General features: G+C 38.1%; 1 protein-coding gene across 7 annotated transcripts in view; it reads right to left on the bottom strand.

Moving 5' to 3' along the window:
* The window catches only part of LOC138305891 (coronin-2B-like), a 58,225-nt gene that overhangs the window by 21,931 nt on the left and 12,846 nt on the right, over positions 1-23,448 (bottom strand). For 6 of the 7 annotated variants that reach the window (XM_069246159.1, XM_069246163.1, XM_069246165.1 and 3 more), the window contains exons 2-9: positions 22,301-22,363; positions 15,774-15,855; positions 7,012-7,109; positions 4,788-4,982; positions 3,451-3,567; positions 3,034-3,183; positions 2,199-2,363; positions 45-164 (exon numbers count right to left, since the gene is read on the bottom strand). In XM_069246159.1, the coding sequence (XP_069102260.1) occupies positions 45-164; positions 2,199-2,363; positions 3,034-3,183; positions 3,451-3,567; positions 4,788-4,982; positions 7,012-7,038 (774 nt within the window). In that variant the 5' untranslated portion in view covers positions 7,039-7,109; positions 15,774-15,855; positions 22,301-22,363. The remainder of the gene's footprint in view (positions 1-44; positions 165-2,198; positions 2,364-3,033; positions 3,184-3,450; positions 3,568-4,787; positions 4,983-7,011; positions 7,110-15,773; positions 15,856-22,300; positions 22,364-23,448) is intronic. The other variant, XM_069246161.1, reaches the window with a different exon arrangement.

The following is a 23,448-nucleotide window of genomic DNA, read 5'->3' as shown; positions in this document are numbered from 1 at the left end:
TCCCACAATGCCTTGTAATTCCCATAATGCTCTCCCTTACTTACGATATCCCACAATGCTAGTTGCCTGGTGGACATCCTGTCAAATCCAGTGGTGATGAGTTTGTTCTGGTTGCTGGCGAATACTATTTTAGATGCTTTGTTTCCCACATGTCCCTGTGTCTCCTATAACAGACAGTAAAGGGGAGACAATTCAATCATGTCCCTGTGTCTCCTGGTAAAATAGGTAAGGTGTAAATACCAGGATGCAAAGGGAAGACAATTCAATCATGTCCCTGTGTCTCCTATAACAGACAGTAAAGGGGAGACAATTCAATCATGTCCCTGTGTCTCCTATAACAGACAGTAAAGGGGAGACAATTCAATCATGTCCCTGTGTCTCCTATAACAGACACTAAAGGGGAGACAATTCAATCATGTCCCTGTGTCTCCTATAACAGACAGTAAAGAAGAGACAATTCATTCATGTCCCTGTGTCTCCTATAACAGACACTAAAGGGGAGACAATTCAATCATGTCCCTGTGTCTCCTATAACAGACAGTAAAGGGGAGACAATTCATTCATGTCCCTGTGTCTCCTATAACAGACAGTAAAGGGGAGACAATTCAATCATGTCCCTGTGTCTCCTATAACAGACAGTAAAGGGGAGACAATTCATTCATGTCCCTGTGTCTCCTATAACAGACAGTAAAGGGGAGACAATTCAATCATGTCCCTGTGTCTCCTATAACAGACAGTAAAGGGGAGACAATTCAATCATGTCCCTGTGTCTCCTATAACAGACAGTAAAGGGGAGACAATTCAATCATGTCCCTGTGTCTCCTATAACAGACAGTAAAGGGGAGACAATTCAATCATGTCCCTGTGTCTCCTAAAACAGACAGTAAAGGGGAGACAATTCAATCATGTCCCTGTGTCTCCTATAACAGGCAGTAAAGGGGAAAAAACTCAACATGTCCCTGTGTCTCCTGGTAAAATAGGTAAGGTGTAAATACCAGGATGCAAAGGGAAGACAATTCAATCATGTCCCCGTGTCTCCTATAACAGACAGTAAAGGGGAGACAATTCAATCATGTCCCTGTGTCTCCTATAACAGGCAGTAAAGGGGAGATAATTCAATCATGTCCCTGTGTCTTCTATAACAGACAATAAAGGGGAGACAATTCAATCATGTCCCTGTGTCTCCTATAACAGGCAGTAAAGGGGAGATAATTCAATCATGTCCCTGTGTCTCCTATAACAGACAATAAAGGGGAAACAATTCAATCATGTCACTGTGTCTCCTATAACAGACAGTAAAGGGGAGACAATTCAATCATGTAACTGTGTCTCCTATAACAGACAGTAAAGGGGAGACAATTCAATGATCATGTCCCTGTGTCTCCTATAACAGACAGTAAAGGGAGACAATTCAATCATGTCCCTGTGTCTTCTATAACAGACAATAAAGGGGAGACAATTCAATCATGTCCCTGTGTCTCCTATAACAGACAGTAAAGGGGAGACAATTCAATCATGTCCCTGTGTCTCCTATAACAGACAGTAAAGGGGAGACAATTCAATCATGTCCCTGTGTCTCCTATAACAGGCAGTAAAGGGGAGACAATTCAATCATGTCCCTGTGTCTCCTATAACAGACAATAAAGGGGAGACAATTCAATCATGTCCCTGTGTCTCCTATAACAGACAATAAAGGGGAGACAATTCAATCATGTCCCTGTGTCTCCTATAACAGGCAGTAAAGGGGAGATAATTCAATCATGTCCCTGTGTCTCCTATAACAGACAGTAAAGGGGAGACAATTAAATCATGTCCCTGTGTCTCCTATAACAGACAGTAAAGGGGAGACAATTCAATCATGTCCCTGTGTCTCCTATAACAGACAGTAAAGGGGAGACAATTCAATCATGTCCCTGTGTCTCCTATAACAGACAGTAAAGGGGAGACAATTCAATCATGTCCCTGTGTCTCCTATAACAGACAGTAAAGGGGAGACAATTCAATCATGTCCCTGTGTCTCCTATAACAGGCAGTAAAGGGGAGATAATTCAATCATGTCCCTGTGTCTCCTATAACAGACAGTAAAGGGGAGACAACTTAACATGTCCCTGTGTCTCCTGGTAAAATAGGTGAACTGTAAATAAAAGTTATCCAGTTAAATCATTTGCATTTAGTAACTGTTATCTGTTCCAACTCACCATGGCGACGGAACAAAGCCTAGGATCTATGATACGGAGCTTTCGATCTTTACATGTGGAGGCAAAAAGGCTTCCCTCACGATTCCAGGAGGTCGAAAAGATGGTGTCAGTGTGACAGTCTACAATGTTGATAGGCTCGGCCTGCTCGATGTTCCACAAAATACTCTACAACAAAACATGAATATTTAATAGGTAAGCACAGAACAATACATTTTGTCATTTTACCACAGACCACTTTGTCCTATGGAAACATAAACTAATTGTAAACCATTGGTAGTGGATCTGATGAGCTTGGTCAATAAAGGGTAACTAAATCTATCATGCAAAAATCTCAATCTGTACAGAACTTAAAGTCAATTTAAGTACTCACTTATTCAATCCCAAAGACACATTTACACAGGCATAATGTCTTCAGGTAAATTTCAGGTAAATTTCAGGCCAAATTTACCTTAAAAAAGCTAAAAGGTCATTTCAGGTCATATGAAATTAACCTGAATTTCACCTGAAGATGTTTTCAGGTCAAAAAATTGACCTGAATTCAGGTGAAATTTTTGACCTGAATTCACATGAAGATTTTCTCAGGTCAATTTCAGGTGAAATTGACCTGAAAAGGTGAAATTGACCTGAAATTGGCCTGAAGTATTCTCCATATGAAATTGACCTCAATTTCAGGTACAGATTTTTTCAGGTCAAATTAACCTGTGTAGACTCTTCTACATCAAAGACAAGAGCAGTCCATAATAGAATTTCAGGGGTGAATGAGTTTAACATTTTCTAGGCAGTTTTATGTAAAAGTCTTTAACATAGACAGCCATTGAAGGATGCAGCCAATCACCTTGAAGTCCATTCCAGTACTAAGTAAGATATTCTCTGCCGTCGGATGCCAGTCGATGTAGGTTGTCCGGCGACTGTGGCCATGGAGATCCACTAACCACTCTGTGAGGTTTCCACTTAGTCCTTTCTCTGGCACCTGCCAGACCTTCACCTGTTTACAAAATGGTCATTAATTATCTATCCCAATCATCAAACATCCCATAACACGCAACCCAAAAACGCCCCAAAAACATCCCTCTGTGATAATATTGCTTACAAAGGTCCTCAAAACACCACCATCACATGTGATAATATTTCTTACCCTAAAACACCACCATCCCCTGTGATAATATTTCTTACCCCAAAACACCACCATTCCCTGTGATGATATTGCTTACAAAGGTCCCCAAACCACCATGAGACTGTGTAAAATACTTACGGTATTATCATCGGAGCAGGAGGCTATCATGTAATCGCTGAACGGACTCCATTTAATGTCCAGTATCTTCCCAGCATGCCCGGAGATCCGTGGGGCGTTAACATCGACTCTTCCTGTCTAAACAAAAATTATAACTGTGAGGCTAATGAACACCCCCATGCTACCCCTCATTTAAGACAATGGCAACTATTTGAAGATAGAACCAAACATAATAGCAAATACATATGCAAATTCCTTTTACGTTCATTTTGACAGGTTATGTGTCCATGGTAACCATTACTGATACATGTGAGAAATAATATATAGGCATCTAAATGTCAACATCAATTGATCTAAAAACCAATAAATTACTGTTTATAGTTTTACATTTTTTCAGAATTCTGTTTATAGTAACCTAAGTTATCATGGCAACCAAATATTTTTGGAATGCAAGAGGCCCAAGGGCCTTAACGGTCATTTAACTACCTCGGCAACAGTCAAATTAATCATATATGGTGTCATGGTAGCCATCTTCGATTTGGGATCAAACAGAGATCATATCAGGATCATTTCATGCAAGTTTCAGCTAAATCGCACCGGTAGAACTTCAAAAGAAGTTCAAAATGTGTTTTCAAGATGGCGGCTGTTGCTGCCATCTTAGATTTCGGATTGACCCAAAAAATAACAACACTTTGTCAGGACCATGTCAGGATCATTTCATGCAAGTTTCAGCTAAATCGCACAGGTAGAACTTGAGAAGAAGTTCAAAATGTGTTTTCAAGATGGTGGCTGTGGCGGCCATCTTGGATTTCGGATTGACCTAAAAGACAACAACACTTTGTCAGGACCATGTCAGGACCATTTCATGCAAGTTTCAGCTAAACCACACTGGTAGAACTTGAAAAGAAGTTCAAAATGTGTTTTCAAGATGGTGGCTGTGCCGGCCATCTTGAATTTCAGTTCGACCCGAAAAACAACAACACTTTGTCGGGACCATGTCGGGATCATTTCATGCAAGTTTCAGCCTAATCACACCGGTAGTACTTGAGAAGAATTTCAAAATGTGAAAAGTTAACGCACGGCGCACGGTGGACGACGACGGACGAAACATGATGACTATAGGTCATCCTGACCCTTCAGGTCAGACGACCTAATAAAGCCTTCTGAAACATTTACGCATGATCATCAAAATTTTCTATTAAGTTTCATTGAAACTGATCCAAAAGTATAGGAGAAGTTGTTTGGATAATATTTGAGTACAACAGAGAGTGATTCATTGTATGACCTCCCCCACCCTCTCCATCCCGGCCCCACCCCCTCACCCACCAAATTTGTCTAAGTCGGTATAAGTGAATTACCTGTTGTAAAGGAAGACACAAGAAAGATCCACCTCCTGAAGATTCCACAACAACAGCCAGAAATTTTGGATTCACGGCACAGAAATTACTGTCATGTGCATTCCTGGTGATTTTAATGTTCTCATAACAAAGTTCCTTACGATGTCCCCGCCCAAACACATGTCGGAATTTCGAGCTCCGCACTTGGAATGGCATCTGTAACATAGAACAGTTATAACATTAGACAATGTTATAGACCTATAATTTAACTGGACTACATTGTTCATCTTATATCAAGTGAGTGTTCCTATATATACATATCTACAATTAGAAACTTTATTTCAGTCGGTTTAGTTCATAGCGTCCTATGAAGTTATTTTTTAATTTCAGTTGCTTTAGTTCGCAGCCATTTAAGTTGTTTAAGGTGTCATACCACCTAGTGCAGTAAGGACAAGTTATTGCCAAGGGAGATAATTAGGTCTGACTTTAGGCCCACCACAGAAGAACCCTGTCACTGCCAGCATGCAGCTTCAGAACTATGTTATATGAAAGCATTTATGAAGCAAAGTGTCTATGAAAAAGACTATTTGTCTGTTTTTTGTCTATGCCTTGATAAACCGTAAAGATATTGAAAATTAAATGCTTATGATTGAATTTGAACAACTCAGTGAATCATTGATTTGGCATTGTTTTCATGTTTTCACTTTTTTTTTACAATAGAACAAATGCAGTTATGGTGTAAAAGTCCCTGCATATCATCGTGTATGACATTCAATTCTTCCAAGCTATGCAAAAACAACCAAAAACTTCTTACCAATAGAAATGAGTGTAACATAAGAAATTGAAATATAATCAAATTTCCTAAATGAAAATAAAATAAAATATCACAGTAAAACGATCATGAATTTGGAGAGAAAGCATATTTATCTCAGTTTTGCATCATTTGAAAATGTCTTGAGAGAAGGAGGTTGAGAAAGACAGTTTTTAGGGATAAATTAAAGCATGTGGATTATCAGCCAATATGACAAACCGGCATAGTGGAAAATCAGCCAATGACAAACCGGCATAGTGGAAAATCAGCCAATGACAAACAGGCATTGTGGAAAATCAGCCAATGACAAACAGGCATTGTGGAAAATCAGCCAATGACAAACAGGCAAAGTGGAAAATCAGCCAATGACAAACAGGCATGGAAAATCAGCCAATGACAAACAGGCAAGGAAAATCAGCCAATGACAAACAGGCAAAGTGGAAAATCAGCCAATGACAAATAGGCATAGTATAAAATCAAACGATGAATGCAGTATTCGACCAAATACGTACACAGTGCACATTAAACAATTAAAACAAAGAAGGGAGTGTTTAATATAACCAAATATGGACAAACCTTTCATAAAATTACTGCACAAAGTAAGTTATAAATCAATATATATACCTACACAGTTTTCATATTATCAATCCTCATTAATTCAATGTACAAAGTGAAATTGAGGCTGAAAAAGGCGGGAGGGACTCTTATAGAGATTGCGGCACTTACTGGGTCGAATACGGTAGGTAAACAATGACAAGCTTCAAACAAACAACTTTACCAACACAAATACACTGTAAACATGCATTATAAACATTGCTGAAGCAATACATGTCCCTGATGCTCCCTGGAGACTACATGTCCCTGATGCTCCCTGGAGACTACATGTCCCTGATGCTCCCTGGAGACTACATGTCCCTGATGCTCCCTGGAGACTACATGTCCCTGATGCTCCCTGGAGACTACATGTCCCTGATGCTCCCTGGAGGCTACATTTCGTAGCTGTTACTGAGTGATCTTATACTAAAATAGTGACCTTAATGACCTTTGTAGTTGACCTATTGACCCTACATTCATTCCCAGGCAGTGTTATGTCTCATAAGCTACCATTGTAAATGAATTCAGTTTCAACAAAATAATGATGTTATTGTCTAGAAACCAAAATCCAGACAGACAGACTAAATTAGTATAAAAGTGCCCTCACGTTTCACTGATAGGCGGAATAAATCATGGGCTACAGGACAGGTTAGCTAGAAACTGATCTCAATTGAGTATAAATACTGAAAATAAAGCACAGGTATACAAATAGATATTCTGACATGACATTACGAGGCTGTTAATACAAACATCTTAAATGGATACAGAAATACGATCATGATTAGTCACAAACAATGAATGAATCTGACAGGCAGCTGACAAATAAACACCAAATCCTACTTGTATGGTCTGAGTGTCGGCCATCATCAGGATATCAGGGTTGAGAGATAGAATGGAGCAGACTCAGGTCAGAAGGAGAGAGAAGGATGGACAGATGGCTGAAAGAATAAATATGAAATGATATAGAAATGAATGATTAATGAATGATGATAGCACATGTCTCTGTTAGTCAATACCTGTGTAGAGATCAGTCAGTGTATCACCACTACCAGTAACGGGTAAATCTAGCCTTTAATAATATTTTCATTTATTTTCCCCTGAGATTCCTGATGAATTGAGGTGAAAATTTAGCTTTCTTTATATTTTACATGGAAATATGAAAACACCATTTTTTTGAAGTCTATAATCATCTTCATAAATAATATATAAATAAAAGTTCTCCATTCAGGGCATTTGGAAAACAATAGGGTATCTAAATATTAATATTTCAATCTCATAATTCCCAGGTTTCCAATATGCTCTGAATTAGCATATTCCAGAGTTGTCTGCCCTTGCAGATAGGTATTGATTGTCTATAGCTCCTTTAACACTCAGAATGATATCACAATCAATACATTTAAGCATTTCTCTCACTTAGCATGATATTAGAGAAAGAATTCTCTCCTTCCTTACCTCCAAGCAGGAAAAGGGTTTTCCCCTCTTCCCTCAAATCAGAAAAAGGGTTTTTCCCTCTTCTCTCAAATGAGTAAAAGGGTTTTTCCCTCTTCCCTCAAATGAGGAAAAGGGTTTTTCCCTTTTCTCTCAAATGAGGAAAAGAGTTTTTTCCTCTTCCCTCAAATGAGGAAAAGTGTTTTCCCCTCTTCTCTCAAATGAGGAAAAGGGGTCTTCCCTAAAATGAAGAAAAGGGTTTTTCCCTCTTCCATCAAATGAGGAAAGGGTTTTTCCCCCTCTTCTCTCATATGAGGAAAAGGGTTTTTCCCTCTTTCCTCAAATGAGGAAAAATGTTTTCCCTCTTCTCTCAAATGAGGAAAAGGGGTTTTCCCTCTTCCCTAAAATGAAAAAAAAAGCTTTTTTTCTCTCTTCTCTCAAATGAGGAAAAAGTGTTTTTCCCTCTTCTCTCAATGAGGAAAAGTGTTTTTTTCCCTCTTCTCTCAAATGAGGAAAGGGGTTTTTCCCTCTTCCCTAAAGTGAAGAAAAGGGTTATCCTTCTTCTCTCAAATGAGGAAAAGGGTTTTTCCCTCTTCTCTCAAATGAGAAAAAGGGTTTTTCCCTCTTCTCTCAAATAAGAAAAAGGGTTTTTTCCCTCTTCCCTCAAATGAGTAAAAGAATTTTTTTCCCTCTTCCCTCAAATGAGAAAAAGGGGTTTTCCCTCTTCTCTCAAATAAGGAAAAGATTTTTCTCTCTTCTCTCAAATGAGGAAAAGGTTTTTTTCCCTCTTCTCTGAAATAAGGTAAAGGTTTTTTTCCCTCTTCCCTCAAATGAAAAAAAATGGTTTTTCCCTCTACTCTCATATGAGGAAAGGTTTTTTTTCCCCTCTTCTCTCAAATGAGTAAAAGGATTTTTCCCTCTTCCCTCAAATGAGGAAAAGGGTTTTTCCCTCTTCCCCAAATGAGGAAATGGGTTTTCCCTCTTCCATCAAATCACTAAAACGATTTTTCCCTCCATCAAATCTGAAAAAATAATTCCCTCCACTGTCAACGGGAGATAACTCTGTAATATTTCGTTATCATTAGTCTGATGTAAAACAAATAAGGTTTGGTAAAAGACACATCCTACACACATGTATTAAATTCAATGATACCTGGAATGTGTGATATTATCAGTATCTCTCAGCAGACCCTTGAAACTGTGATAAGGTACACAAGTGTATTTTATATACAACTCAACTGGACAGGAATGTGTTAACGTTATATCAGTTACAGATATGTACACTCTTATTCTCAGCATATATTGTTTGATATTTCATATATGTACAATGGATTCAGACACAAGTTATTGTAATTTTGTTGTTTTCTCCTTCCCTTCCTCAAACAAATAATTCTCTCTCCCCGACTCTACCTACCCTCCCTTTGTATTACACATATACACTCCTCATCATTGTTAAGTGTCACACAATTATAAACAATTTATCTCTCCCCTCCTCTACGTATATATGTCCTCCCTATATCCACTCACTCTTCCTAATCTCACCATTGTTGATTATATATAAGTGTCACACAATTATAAACACTTTATCTCTCCCCATTAAAACCTAACAGTTTGTAAAATGTATCTCTCCTCCACTCATCTGTGAAACAAGCCCATCACTAATCTAATCCTCTCACAACTGACCCTGCTCCCCTATAAATTAAATTGAACTCTCCCATTCCCCTTCTTTGCCTTTACATAGAAAATATCCCATCTGTGTCTGTGAGGGGTGTGACTAGCACAGGTGTATTAGTTTCACCAGCTGTCAACATGGTTCATCAGTAATCGTTACACCAGCTGTCGACACGGTTCATTGGTAATTGTATTTATTTACACTTTGCGGCCTAAACAGCTGGCCATTTACCAGTAGATCTATTCTAGATCTGTCTATATCAAGTTCTGATATATCTACACATCCAGTACCAGTTTCACTATATCAGTATGTAGGTAGTTATGGCATGAGGATCACTTACCTGAAAACTCTGGCAAAACAAGGAAATCATTTTCCTAATTTGGTGAAGAGTTGGGGGTGGGGGAGGGGGGGGGGGAGAGAAATCAATTCCTAATTTGGTGAAGGGGTGGGGGGAATCATTTTCCTAATTTGGTGAAGAGGAAGAGGGGTGGGTGGGTTGGGGAGAAATCATTTTTCTAATTTGGTGAGGAGGAAGAGGGGTGGGTGGGTTGGGGAGAAATCATTTTTCTAATTTGGTGAGGAGGAAGAGGGGTGGGTGGGTTGGGGAGAAATCATTTTTCTAATTTGGTGAGGAGTGGGTTGTGTGAAGAAATCAAGGTTGTTATTTTGTTGTCACACCCTCATAGGAAGGGAATGATTCTTTTCCTTTTCTCCCATTTACAAAAGAAAAAGCTGACATAATAACCACAACAAGAACATGGTTCTGTCGACTGCACATCAACATTGATACCGTCATTGACATCATACTCTATGGTTCTGTCGACTGCACATCAACATTGATACCGTCATTGACATCATACTCTATGGTTCTGTCGACTGCACATCAACATTGATACCGTCATTGACATCATACTCTATGGTTCTGTCGACTGCACATCAACATTGATACCGTATTGACATCATACTCTATGGTTCTGTCGACTGCACATCAACATTGATACCGTCATTGACATCATACTCTATGGTTCTGTCGACTGCACATCAACATTGATACCGTCATTGACATCATACTCTATGGTTCTGTCGACTGCACATCAACATTGATACCGTCATTGACATCATACTCTATGGTTCTGTCGACTGCACATCAACATTGATACCGTCATTGACATCATACTCTATGGTTCTGTCGACTGCACATCAACATTGATACCGTCATTGACATCATACTCTATGGTTCTGTCGACTGCACATCAACATTGATACCGTATTGACATCATACTCTATGGTTCTGTCGACTGCACATCAACATTGATACCGTCATTGACATCATACTTTATGGTTCTGTCGACTGCACATCAACATTGATACCGTCATTGACATTCAAATACTCTATGGTTCTGTCGACTGCACATCAACATTGATACCGTCATTGACATCATACTCTATGGTTCTGTCGACTGCACATCAACATTGATACCGTCATTGACATCATACTCTATGGTTCTGTCGACTGCACATCAACATTGATACCGTCATTGACATCATACTCTATGGTTCTGTCGACTGCACATCAACATTGATACCGTCATTGACATCATACTCTATGGTTCTGTCGACTGCACATCAACATTGATACCGTCATTGACATCATACTCTATGGTTCTGTCGACTGCACATCAACATTGATACCGTCATTGACATCATACTCTATGGTTCTGTCGACTGCACATCAACATTGATACCGTCATTGACATCATACTCTATGGTTCTGTCGACTGCACATCAACATTGATACCGTCATTGACATCATACTCTATGGTTCTGTCGACTGCACATCAACATTGATACCGTCATTGACATCATACTCTATGGTTCTGTCGACTGCACATCAACATTGATACCGTCATTGACATCATACTCTATGGTTCTGTCGACTGCACATCAACATTGATACCGTCATTGACATCATACTCTATGGTTCTGTCGACTGCACATCAACATTGATACCGTCATTGACATCATACTCTATGGTTCTGTCGACTGCACATCAACATTGATACCGTCATTGACATCATACTCTATGGTTCTGTCGACTGCACATCAACATTGATACCGTCATTGACATCATACTCTATGGTTCTGTCGACTGCACATCAACATTGATACCGTCATTGACATCATACTCTATGGTTCTGTCGACTGCACATCAACATTGATACCGTCATTGACATCATACTCTATGGTTCTGTCGACTGCACATCAACATTGATACCGTCATTGACATCATACTCTATGGTTCTGTCGACTGCACATCAACATTGATACCGTCATTGACATCATACTCTATGGTTCTGTCGACTGCACATCAACATTGATACCGTCATTGACATCATACTCTATGGTTCTGTCGACTGCACATCAACATTGATACCGTCATTGACATCATACTCTATGGTTCTGTCGACTGCACATCAACATTGATACCGTCATTGACATCATACTCTATGGTTCTGTCGACTGCACATCAACATTGATACCGTCATTGACATCATACTCTATGGTTCTGTCGACTGCACATCAACATTGATACCGTCATTGACATCATACTCTATGGTTCTGTCGACTGCACATCAACATTGATACCGTCATTGACATCATACTCTATGGTTCTGTCGACTGCACATCAACATTGATACCGTCATTGACATCATACTCTATGGTTCTGTCGACTGCACATCAACATTGATACCGTCATTGACATCATACTCTATGGTTCTGTCGACTGCACATCAACATTGATACCGTCATTGACATCATACTCTATGGTTCTGTCGACTGCACATCAACATTGATACCGTCATTGACATCATACTCTATGGTTCTGTCGACTGCACATCAACATTGATACCGTCATTGACATCATACTCTATGGTTCTGTCGACTGCACATCAACATTGATACCGTCATTGACATCATACTCTATGGTTCTGTCGACTGCACATCAACATTGATACCGTCATTGACATCATACTCTATGGTTCTGTCGACTGCACATCAACATTGATACCGTCATTGACATCATACTCTATGGTTCTGTCGACTGCACATCAACATTGATACCGTCATTGACATCATACTCTATGGTTCTGTCGACTGCACATCAACATTGATACCGTCATTGACATCATACTCTATGGTTCTGTCGACTGCACATCAACATTGATACCGTCATTGACATCATACTCTATGGTTCTGTCGACTGCACATCAACATTGATACCGTCATTGACATCATACTCTATGGTTCTGTCGACTGCACATCAACATTGATACCGTCATTGACATCATACTCTATGGTTCTGTCGACTGCACATCAACATTGATACCGTCATTGACATCATACTCTATGGTTCTGTCGACTGCACATCAACATTGATACCGTCATTGACATCATACTCTATGGTTCTGTCGACTGCACATCAACATTGATACCGTCATTGACATCATACTCTATGGTTCTGTCGACATGACACATCATTGACATCATACTCTATTGATGCACATCGTCATTGACATCATACTCTATGGTTCTGTCGACTGCACATCAACATTGATACCGTCATTGACATCATACTCTATGGTTCTGTCGACTGCACATCAACATTGATACCGTCATTGACATCATACTCTATGGTTCTGTCGACTGCACATCAACATTGATACAGTCATTGACATCATACTCTATGGTTCTGTCGACTGCACATCAACATTGATACCGTCATTGACATCATACTCTATGGTTCTGTCGACTGCACATCAACATTGATACCGTCATTGACATCATACTCTATGGTTCTGTCGACTGCACATCAACATTGATACCGTCATTGACATCATACTCTATGGTTCTGTCGACTGCACATCAACATTGATACAGTCATTGACATCATACTCTATGGTTCTGTCGACTGCACATCAACATTGATACCGTCATTGACATCATACTCTATGGTTCTGTCGACTGCACATCAACATTGATACAGTCATTGACATCATACTCTATGGTTCTGTCGACTGCACATCAACATTGATACCGTCATTGACATCATACTCTATGGTTCTGTCGACTGCACATCAACATTGATACCGTCATTGACATCATACTCTATGGTTGACGTCGTGTAATTTTTCTTACCAGAACTTCCAGGTTCAAAAAATTAGCGTGCCTAATCTGTCATAACCTACAGGGGTTGACAGAGAAATCTCTCACAGCTGAAACCAAACCAGCGACAAATCAGTGAAAAAGGGATAATTTATCATTTTTCTTATCTGGGTGAGGGGGGGTTGGTTGGTTGGGGGAGAAATCCTTTTCATAAAATGGAGATAAAGATGGAAAATGGAGAAATTCTTTTTCCAATTTTGGAGGAGGGGAATTCTTTTTTCTTATCAGTAGAGACAAGGATTATGTTTTTGAAGGATCTATGGTTACTTTAATTACAAACAGAAAATAAGAAAATAGCCAGTGCCATTAACAGTATGCCTGTATTACTTATGTATCTACACACCAGGATCAATAGTATGACACATCATGTCCTTGCTGAATTTATACATTTAACAGTATCTCATGATGTAACTCCAACATTTTGTTCTTTTATAAAATTTCATTTAGAGAATGATTTTTAATAGTCAGATATATTAATCAATCGCGATCGAGTGACTGATAGGAAACTTATAGTGTCTATTACAATGAATCATTGCCTGTCCACTGAAAACCTGACTACATCACAAAAATCAATCGCAGTACCTGGTGACAGAGTTGGTTGTTTTTAGGAGTTAGTCACCTCAGAGAAAATGATTAACAGTCGAGAGTCGATAACCAGTGATTATATCATTACACAAAATGTTAGTAACAGTCACTATAGAGGGGAATATCACAAAATGTGTGTAACAGTCACTATAGAGGGGAATATCACAAAATGTTCGTAACAGAATTAGATATACATGTATGTGATTCAAATCAACCTTGTTCAGTCGTGTTAAAATCAAAGTATATATTCACATTGATTGAAATACCAAACTAAATGTTAACAGAACTGACAAAGACAAGTTTATGGTACTGTTTGGTTTGTTTTAACGTCCAATCAAAAGCCAGGGTCAATACAGGTCGCACCAGGACGTATGGTGGAGGAAACCAAGATTAAAGTAATAGACAGAGTAAATTGTAACAACTAACTATAATTAGCTCTCCCCCTAAAAAGTCTAGACTAGGATAATGAGGTACTTATATTAATGCAATTACAAGGTATTCTGTAGTAAGATACCTGACATCAGTTTTTTACAAGGTGTTCAGGAGTTATATCTAAAGCCATTTTCAATTTCGAATACAGTTTGACTGGTTGGACCAAGTTGTTAGTTTATGAATTAAAGACAGACCTGGTGATTTTATATAGTTTTCAGACAAGCCCTCACAGGCCTGTATCAAAAACTGCAGGTCTGTCAGGATTTATTAATGACATAATGGCTTTAACCAATAGTTGAACTGGTTGCTCGGAATCTGCTGATCTGACCCCTCACACTATCTGTTGACACAGCAGGCCTCCGACTGACATACTGATATATGGTCTATATTACTCATACATTATCATCTCTACATAACTTTAATATCACAAACAACACTGACCATAATACCATGGCCACAGGGGCATGTCACATCAAACACAGGGACATGTCACATCAAACACAGGGACATGTCACATCAAACACAGGGGTATGTCACATCAAACACAGGGACATGTCACATTAAACACAGGGGTAGGTCACATCAAACACACAGGGGTATGTCACATCAAACACACAGGGGTATGTCACATCAAACACAGGGCCATGTCACATCAAACACAAGGGTATGCCATATCAAACACAGGGACATGTCACATCAAACACACAGGGGTATGTCACATCAAACACAGGGACATGTCACATAAAACACAGGGGCATGTCACATCAAACACACAGGGGCATGTCATATCAAACACACAGGGGCATGTCACATCAAACACACAGGGATATGTCACATCAAACACACAGGGGTATGTCACATCAAACACACAAGGGGTATGTCACATCAAACACACAGGGACATGTCACATCAAACACACAGGGGCATGTCACATCAAACACACAGGGGCATGTCACATCAAACACACAAGGGGCATGTCACATCAAACACACAAGGATATGTTACATCAAACACACAGGGGCATGTCAAATCAAACACACAGGGGTATGTCACATCAAACACACAGGGACATGTCACACAAAAACAAGAAACAGTCTTCAGACCCACACAATCCTAAGCTGAGAATTAACCAATCAAAGATGATGTTATAAATAGTTATGTCATATTTAATTGGCTAATTTTGTTTAAACTTAAGTCTTAGACTGATCCTGCCACCTTATTCATTAATTACTAGTATGTACTTAAAAGTTCATTAACTTACAGGCATTTTGATTGGTCCAGTTATTACTTCCTGTTCATGACCTTCCTCCTATACACCGATTCAAAAACAGGTCACATGACATCTGAAAAAGAATAAAGGTTTAAATCAACATAATGACCATTTCAATGAGGTTTAAATCAGCATACTGACCATTTCCATGAGGTTTAATTCAACATACTGACCATTTCCATGAGGTTTAATTCAACATACTGACCATTTCCATGAGGTTTAAATCAACATCTTGACCATTTCCATGAGGTTTAATTCAACATACTGACCATTTCCATGAGGTTAAATCAGCATACTGACCATTTCCATGAGGTTTAAATCAGCATACTGACCATTTCCATGAGGTTTAATTCAACATACTGACCATTTCCATGAGGTTTAATTCAACATACTGACCATTTCCATGAGGTTTAAATCAGCATACTGACCATTTCCATGAGGTTTAATTCAACATACTGACCATTTCCATGAGGTTTAATTCAACATACTGACCATTTCCATGAGGTTTAATTCAACATACTGACCATTTCCATGAGGTTTAAATCAACATCTTGACCATTTCCATGAGGTTTAATTCAACATACTGACCATTTCCATGAGGTTTAATTCAACATACTGACCATTTCCATGAGGTTTAATTCAACATACTGACCATTTCCATGAGGTTAAATCAGCATACTGACCATTTCCATGAGGTTTAAATCAGCATACTGACCATTTCCATGAGGTTTAAATCAGCATACTGACCATTTCCATGAGGTTTAATTCAACATACTGACCATTTCCATGAGGTTTAATTCAACATACTGACCATTTCCATGAGGTTTAATTCAATATACTGACCATTTCCATGAGGTTTAATTCAACATACTGACCATTTCCATGAGGTTTAAATCAGCATACTGACCATTTCCATAAGGTTTAAATCAGCATACTGACCATTTCCATGAGGTTTAAATCAGCATACTGACCATTTCCATGAGGTTTAATTCAACATACTGACCATTTCCATGAGGTTTAATTCAACATACTGACCATTTCCATGAGGTTAAATCAACATACTGACCATTTCCATGAGGTTAAATCAGCATACTGACCATTTCCATGAGGTTTAATTCAACATACTGACCATTTCCATGGATTTAAATCAGCATACTGACCATTTCCATGAGGTTTAATTCAACATACTGACCATTTCCATGAGGTTAAATCAACATACTGACCATTTCCATGAGGTTAAATCAACATACTGACCATTTCCATGAGGTTTAAATCAGCATACTGACCATTTTCCATGAGGTTTAAATCAACATACAACCATTTCCATGAGGTTAAATCAGCATACTGACCATTTCCATGAGGTTTTAATCAGCATACTGACCATTTCCATGAGGTTTAATCAGCATACTGACCATTTCCATGAGGTTTAAATCACATACTGACCATTTCTCACATGAGAGGTTTAAATCACATTTTCAAGGTTACTGACCATTTTCCATGAGGTTTAAATCACATACTGACCATTTCCATGGACCATTTTCCATGAGGTTTAATCAACATACTGACCATTTCCATGAGGTTTAATCAACATACTGACCATTTCCATGAGGTTTAAATTCAACATACTGACCATTTCCATGAGGTTTAATTCAACATACTGACCATTTTCCATGAGGTTTAAATCAGCATACTGACCATTTCCATGAGGTTTAAATCAGCATACTGACCATTTCCATGAGGTTTAAATCAGCATACTGACCATTTCCATGAGGTTAAATCAACATACTGACCATTTCCATGAGGTTTAATTCAACATACTGACCATTTCCATGAGGTTTAATTCAACATACTGACCATTTCCATGAGGTTTAAATCAACATACTGACCATTTCCATGAGGTTTAAATCAACATACTGACCATTTCCATGAGGTTTAAATCAACATACTGACCATTTCCATGAGGTTTAAATCAGCATACTGACCATTTCCATGAGGTTTAAATCAGCATACTGACCATTTCCATGAGGTTTAAATCAACATACTGACCATTTCCATGAGGTTTAAATCAACATACTGACCATTTCCATGAGGTTTAATTCAACATACTGACCATTTCCATGAGGTTTAAATCAACATACTGACCATTTCCATGAGGTTAAATCAACATACTGACCATTTCCATGAGGTTTAAATCAACATACTGACCATTTCCATGAGGTTTAAATCAACATACTGACCATTTCCATGAGGTTTAATCAACATACTGACCATTTCCATGAGGTTTAATCAACATGACCATTTCCATGAGTTTAATTCTCAACATAGGTTTATAACTACTGACCATTTCCATGAGGTTTAATTCAACATACTGACCATTTCCATGAGGTTTAATTCAACATACTGACCATTTCCATGAGGTTTAATTCAACATCTTGACCATTTCCATGAGGTTTAATTCAACATCTTGACCATTTCCATGAGGTTTAAATCAACATCTTGACCATTTCCATGAGGTTTAATTCAACATACTGACCATTTCCATGAGGTTTAATTCAACATACTGACCATTTCCATGAGGTTTAAATCAACATACAGACCATTTCCATGAGGTTTAAATCAGCATACTGACCATTTCCATGAGGTTTAATTCAACATACTGACCATTTCCATGAGGTTTATTTCAACATACTGACCATTTCCATGAGGTTTAATTCAACATACTGACCATTTCCATGAGGTTTAATTCAATATCTTGACCATTTCCATGAGGTTTAATTCAACATCTTGACCATTTCCATGAGGTTTAAATCAACATCTTGACCATTTCCATGAGGTTTAATTCAACATACTGACCATTTCCATGAGGTTTAATTCAACATCTGACCATTTCCATGAGGTTTACCACTTTCCATGAGGTTTAATTCAACATACTGACCATTTCCATGAGGTTTAAATCAACATACTGACCATTTCCATGAGGTTTAAATCAACATACTGACCATTTCCATGAGGTTTAATTCAACATACTGACCATTTCCATGAGGTTTAAATCAACATACTGACCATTTCCATGAGGTTTAATTCAACATACTGACCATTTCCATGAGGTTTAATTCAACATACTGACCATTTCCATGAGGTTTAATTCAACATACTGACCATTTCCATGAGGTTTAATTCAACATACTGACCATTTCCATGAGGTTTAATTCAACATACTGACCATTTCCATGAGGTTTAATTCAACATACTGACCATTTCCATGAGGTTTAATTCAACATACTGACCATTTCCATGAGGTTTAAATCAGCATACAACATACTGACCATTTCCATGAGGTTTAAATCAACATACTGACCATTTCCATGAGGTTTAATTCAACATACTGACCATTTCCATGAGGTTTAATTCAACATACTGACCATTTCCATGAGGTTTAATTCAACATACTGACCATTTCCATGAGGTTTAATTCAACATACTGACCATTTCCATGAGGTTTAAATCAACATCTGACCATTTCCATGAGGTTTAATTCAACATACTGACCATTTCCATGAGGTTTAATTCAACATACTGACCATTTCCATGAGGTTTAATTCAACATACTGACCATTTCCATGAGGTTTAATTCAACATACTGACCATTTCCATGAGGTTTAATTCAACATACTGACCATTTCCATGAGGTTTAAATCAACATCTTGACCATTTCCATGAGGTTTAATTCAACATACTGACCATTTCCATGAGGTTTAATTCAACATACTGACCATTTCCATGAGGTTTAATTCAACATACTGACCATTTCCATGAGGTTTAATTCAACATCTTGACCATTTCCATGAGGTTTAAATCAACATCTTGACCATTTCAATGAGGTTTAATTCAACATACTGACCATTTCCATGAGGTTTAAATCAACATACAGACCATTTCCATGAGGTTTAATTCAACATACTGACCATTTCCATGAGGTTTAATTCAACATACTGACCATTTCCATGAGGTTTAATTCAACATACTGACCATTTCCATGAGTAATTCACCTGACCATTTCCATGAGGTTTAATTCAACATCTTGACCATTTCCATGAGGTTTAAATCAACATCTTGACCATTTCCATGAGGTTTAATTCAACATACTGACCATTTCCATGAGGTTTAATTCAACATACTGACCATTTCCATGAGGTTTAATTCAACATACTGACCATTTCCATGAGGTTTAATTCAACATACTGACCATTTCCATGAGGTTTAATTCAACATACTGACCATTTCCATGAGGTTTAATTCAACATACTGACCATTTCCATGAGGTTTAATTCAACATACTGACCATTTCCATGAGGTTTAATTCAACATACTGACCATTTCCATGAGGTTTAAATCAACATACTGACCATTTCCATGAGGTTTAATTCAACATACTGACCATTTCCATGAGGTTTAATTCAACATACTGACCATTTCCATGAGGTTTAATTCAACATACTGACCATTTCCATGAGGTTTAAATCAACATACTGACCATTTCCATGAGGTTTAATTCAATCAACATACTGACCATTTCCATGAGGTTTAATTCAACATACTGACCATTTCCATGAGGTTTAATTCAACATACTGACCATTTCCATGAGGTTTAAATCAACATACTGACCATTTCCATGAGGTTTAAATCAACATACTGACCATTTCCATGAGGTTAAATCAACATACTGACCATTTCCATGAGGTTTAATTCAACATACTGACCATTTCCATGAGGTTTAATTCAACATACTGACCATTTCCATGAGGTTTCCACTTAATTAACAATACTGACCATTTCCATGAGGTTTAATTCAACATACTGACCATTTCCATGAGGTTTAAATTCAACATACTGACCATTTCCATGAGGTTTAATTCAACATACTGACCATTTCCATGAGGTTTAAATCAACATACTGACCATTTCCATGAGGTTTAATTCAACATACTGACCATTTCCATGAGGTTTAAATTCAACATACTGACCATTTCCATGAGGTTTAATTCAACATACTGACCATTTCCATGAGGTTTATCAATTCAACATACTGACCATTTCCATGAGGTTTAATCAACATACTGACCATTTCCATGAGGTTTAATTCAACATACTGACCATTTCCATGAGGTTTAAATCAACATACTGACCATTTCCATGAGGTTTAATTCAACATACTGACCATTTCCATGAGGTTTAATTCAACATACTGACCATTTCCATGAGGTTATCAACATTGACCATTTCCATGAGTTAATCAACATACTGACCATTTCCATGAGGTTTAATTCAACATACTGACCATTTCCATGAGGTTTAATTCAACATACTGACCATTTCCATGAGGTTTAAATCAACATACTGACCATTGCCATGAGGTTTAATTCAACATACTGACCATTTCCATGAGGTTTAATTCAACATTGACATTCTGACAACATTTACCATGAGGTTTAAATCAACATACTGACCATTTCCATGAGGTTTAATTCAACATACTGACCATTTCCATGAGGTTTAATTCAACATACTGACCATTTCCATGAGGTTTAATTCAACATACTGACCATTTCCATGAGGTTTAATTCAACATACTGACCATTTCCATGAGGTTTAATTCAACATTCTAACATTTCCATGAGGTTTAATTCAACATACTGACCATTTCCATGAGGTTTAATCAATTCACCATTTCATGAGGTTATCAACATACTGACATTTCCATGAGGTTTAATTCAACATACTGACCATTTCCATGAGGTTTAAATCAACATACTGACCATTTCCATGAGGTTTAATGCAACATACTGACCATTTCCATGAGGTTTAATTTAACATACTGCCCCATTTCCATGAGGTTTTAATTCAACATACTGACCATTTCCATTAGGTTAAATCAACATACTGCCCATTTCCATGAGGTTTTAATAGCATACATACTCAGCATACTGACCATATGAGATGGGGTTGTTTGGTCACTTGATTGATAACACCACATTAACACCTAGGCTTATGTGTAACTTTGTGTGTAAATGTTTATATTGGAGGCTGTAGTGTAATTGTACAATTTCCTGATAACATTCAAAGGTTTTGCAGTGGGATTAAATACAGCAGACATCGCGAAAATTGCCTGTCCGACAGACATGTCCGGCAAAATTTGACTTGGACCGCCTATCTTAAAATCTTGTCCGGACCGACCGTCAGGCAATTATTGAGTACCAGAAGTCAGTAGAAATGGCGTCTGAAGTATTACGCAGGTGCCGAATCTGGCAAAAATATAAACTGCGTAAGATAATCATGAAAACAGCTGCCTGGATACTAATAGAAGGAATTTATGTTTACTTCAAAAATTTACATTAATGTTCGATCTGGCAAAATCTTGTTCAGTCCGGCTTACTCTCAGTCCTTGCCGGTCCGAATGTCCGGCCATTTTTTTCAACTTTCGCGATGTCTGTACAGTGACATACGGTACTAGACTTACCGGCTATAGTATGTAACATTTGTCTGTGTAGTCTGTGACTATACAAATCCTGGATGGAATGATCTGTAAAATATAAAAGATGTAATTATGATTAAAATGCAACTTATAATAAACAAGCTTACAGTAAGTGTCGCAAGCAACACACTTCCCCTGCCATCAATGAATTTTCTAATCTATGGCAAGTTATTATTGCTTATTGTATGAAGTTTGAAGAAATTCCATTGATTAAGTTACCATCCGAAAACTAAAATTTGTGAAACAATCTATTTTTAGTAACAGTGACCTTTGTAGTTGATCTTTTAACCCAAAATTCTATCCAAAGCTGTATTTTCTCATATGGCAACATTGTGTGAAGTTTGATCAAAATCCATCAATTGGCCCAACGGAACTATAATAACCAAGTGGTCAGTATAGACGCAGATCAATTATTGACAGGTGGTCAGAATAGACAGAGGTCAATTATTGACAAGTGGTCAGTATAGACAGATCTCAATTATTGACAGGCGGACAGTATGGACAGATCTCAATTATTGACAGGTGGTCAGTATAGACAGATCTCAATTATTGACAGGTGGTCAGAATAGACAGAGGTCAATTATTGACAGGTGGTCAGTATGGACAGAGGTCAATTGTTGACAGGTGGTCAGTATGGACAGATCTCAATTATTGACAGGTGGTCAGTATAGACAGAGGTCAATTATTGACAGGTGGTCAGTATAGAATGATCTCAATTATTGACAGGTGGTCAGAATAGACAAAGGTCAATTATTGACAGGTGGTCAGTATGGACAGAGGTCAATTATTGACAGGTGGTCAGTATGGACAGATCTCAATTACTAACAGATGGTCAGTATGGACAGATCTCAACTATTGACAGGTGGTCAGTATGGACAGATCTCAACTATTGACAGGTGGTCAGTATGGACAGAGGTCAAATATTAACAGGTGGTCAGTATAGACAGAGGTCAATTATTGACAGGTTGTCAGTATAGACAGAGGTCAATTATTGACAGGTGGTCAGTATAGACAGATCTCATCTCAATTATTGACAGGTGGTCAGAATAGACAGAGGTCAATTATTGACAGGTGGTGAGTATGGACAGAGGTCAATTATTGACAGGTGGTCAGTATGGACAGATCTCAATTAT

The sequence above is a fragment of the Argopecten irradians genome, chromosome 13 (assembly GCF_041381155.1).
Source record: "Argopecten irradians isolate NY chromosome 13, Ai_NY, whole genome shotgun sequence".
In the NCBI taxonomy this organism is placed as follows: Eukaryota; Metazoa; Mollusca; class Bivalvia; order Pectinida; family Pectinidae; genus Argopecten; species Argopecten irradians.
Note: the sequence above shows the minus strand (reverse complement) of the source record. Positions and strands in the feature narration are given on the sequence as shown.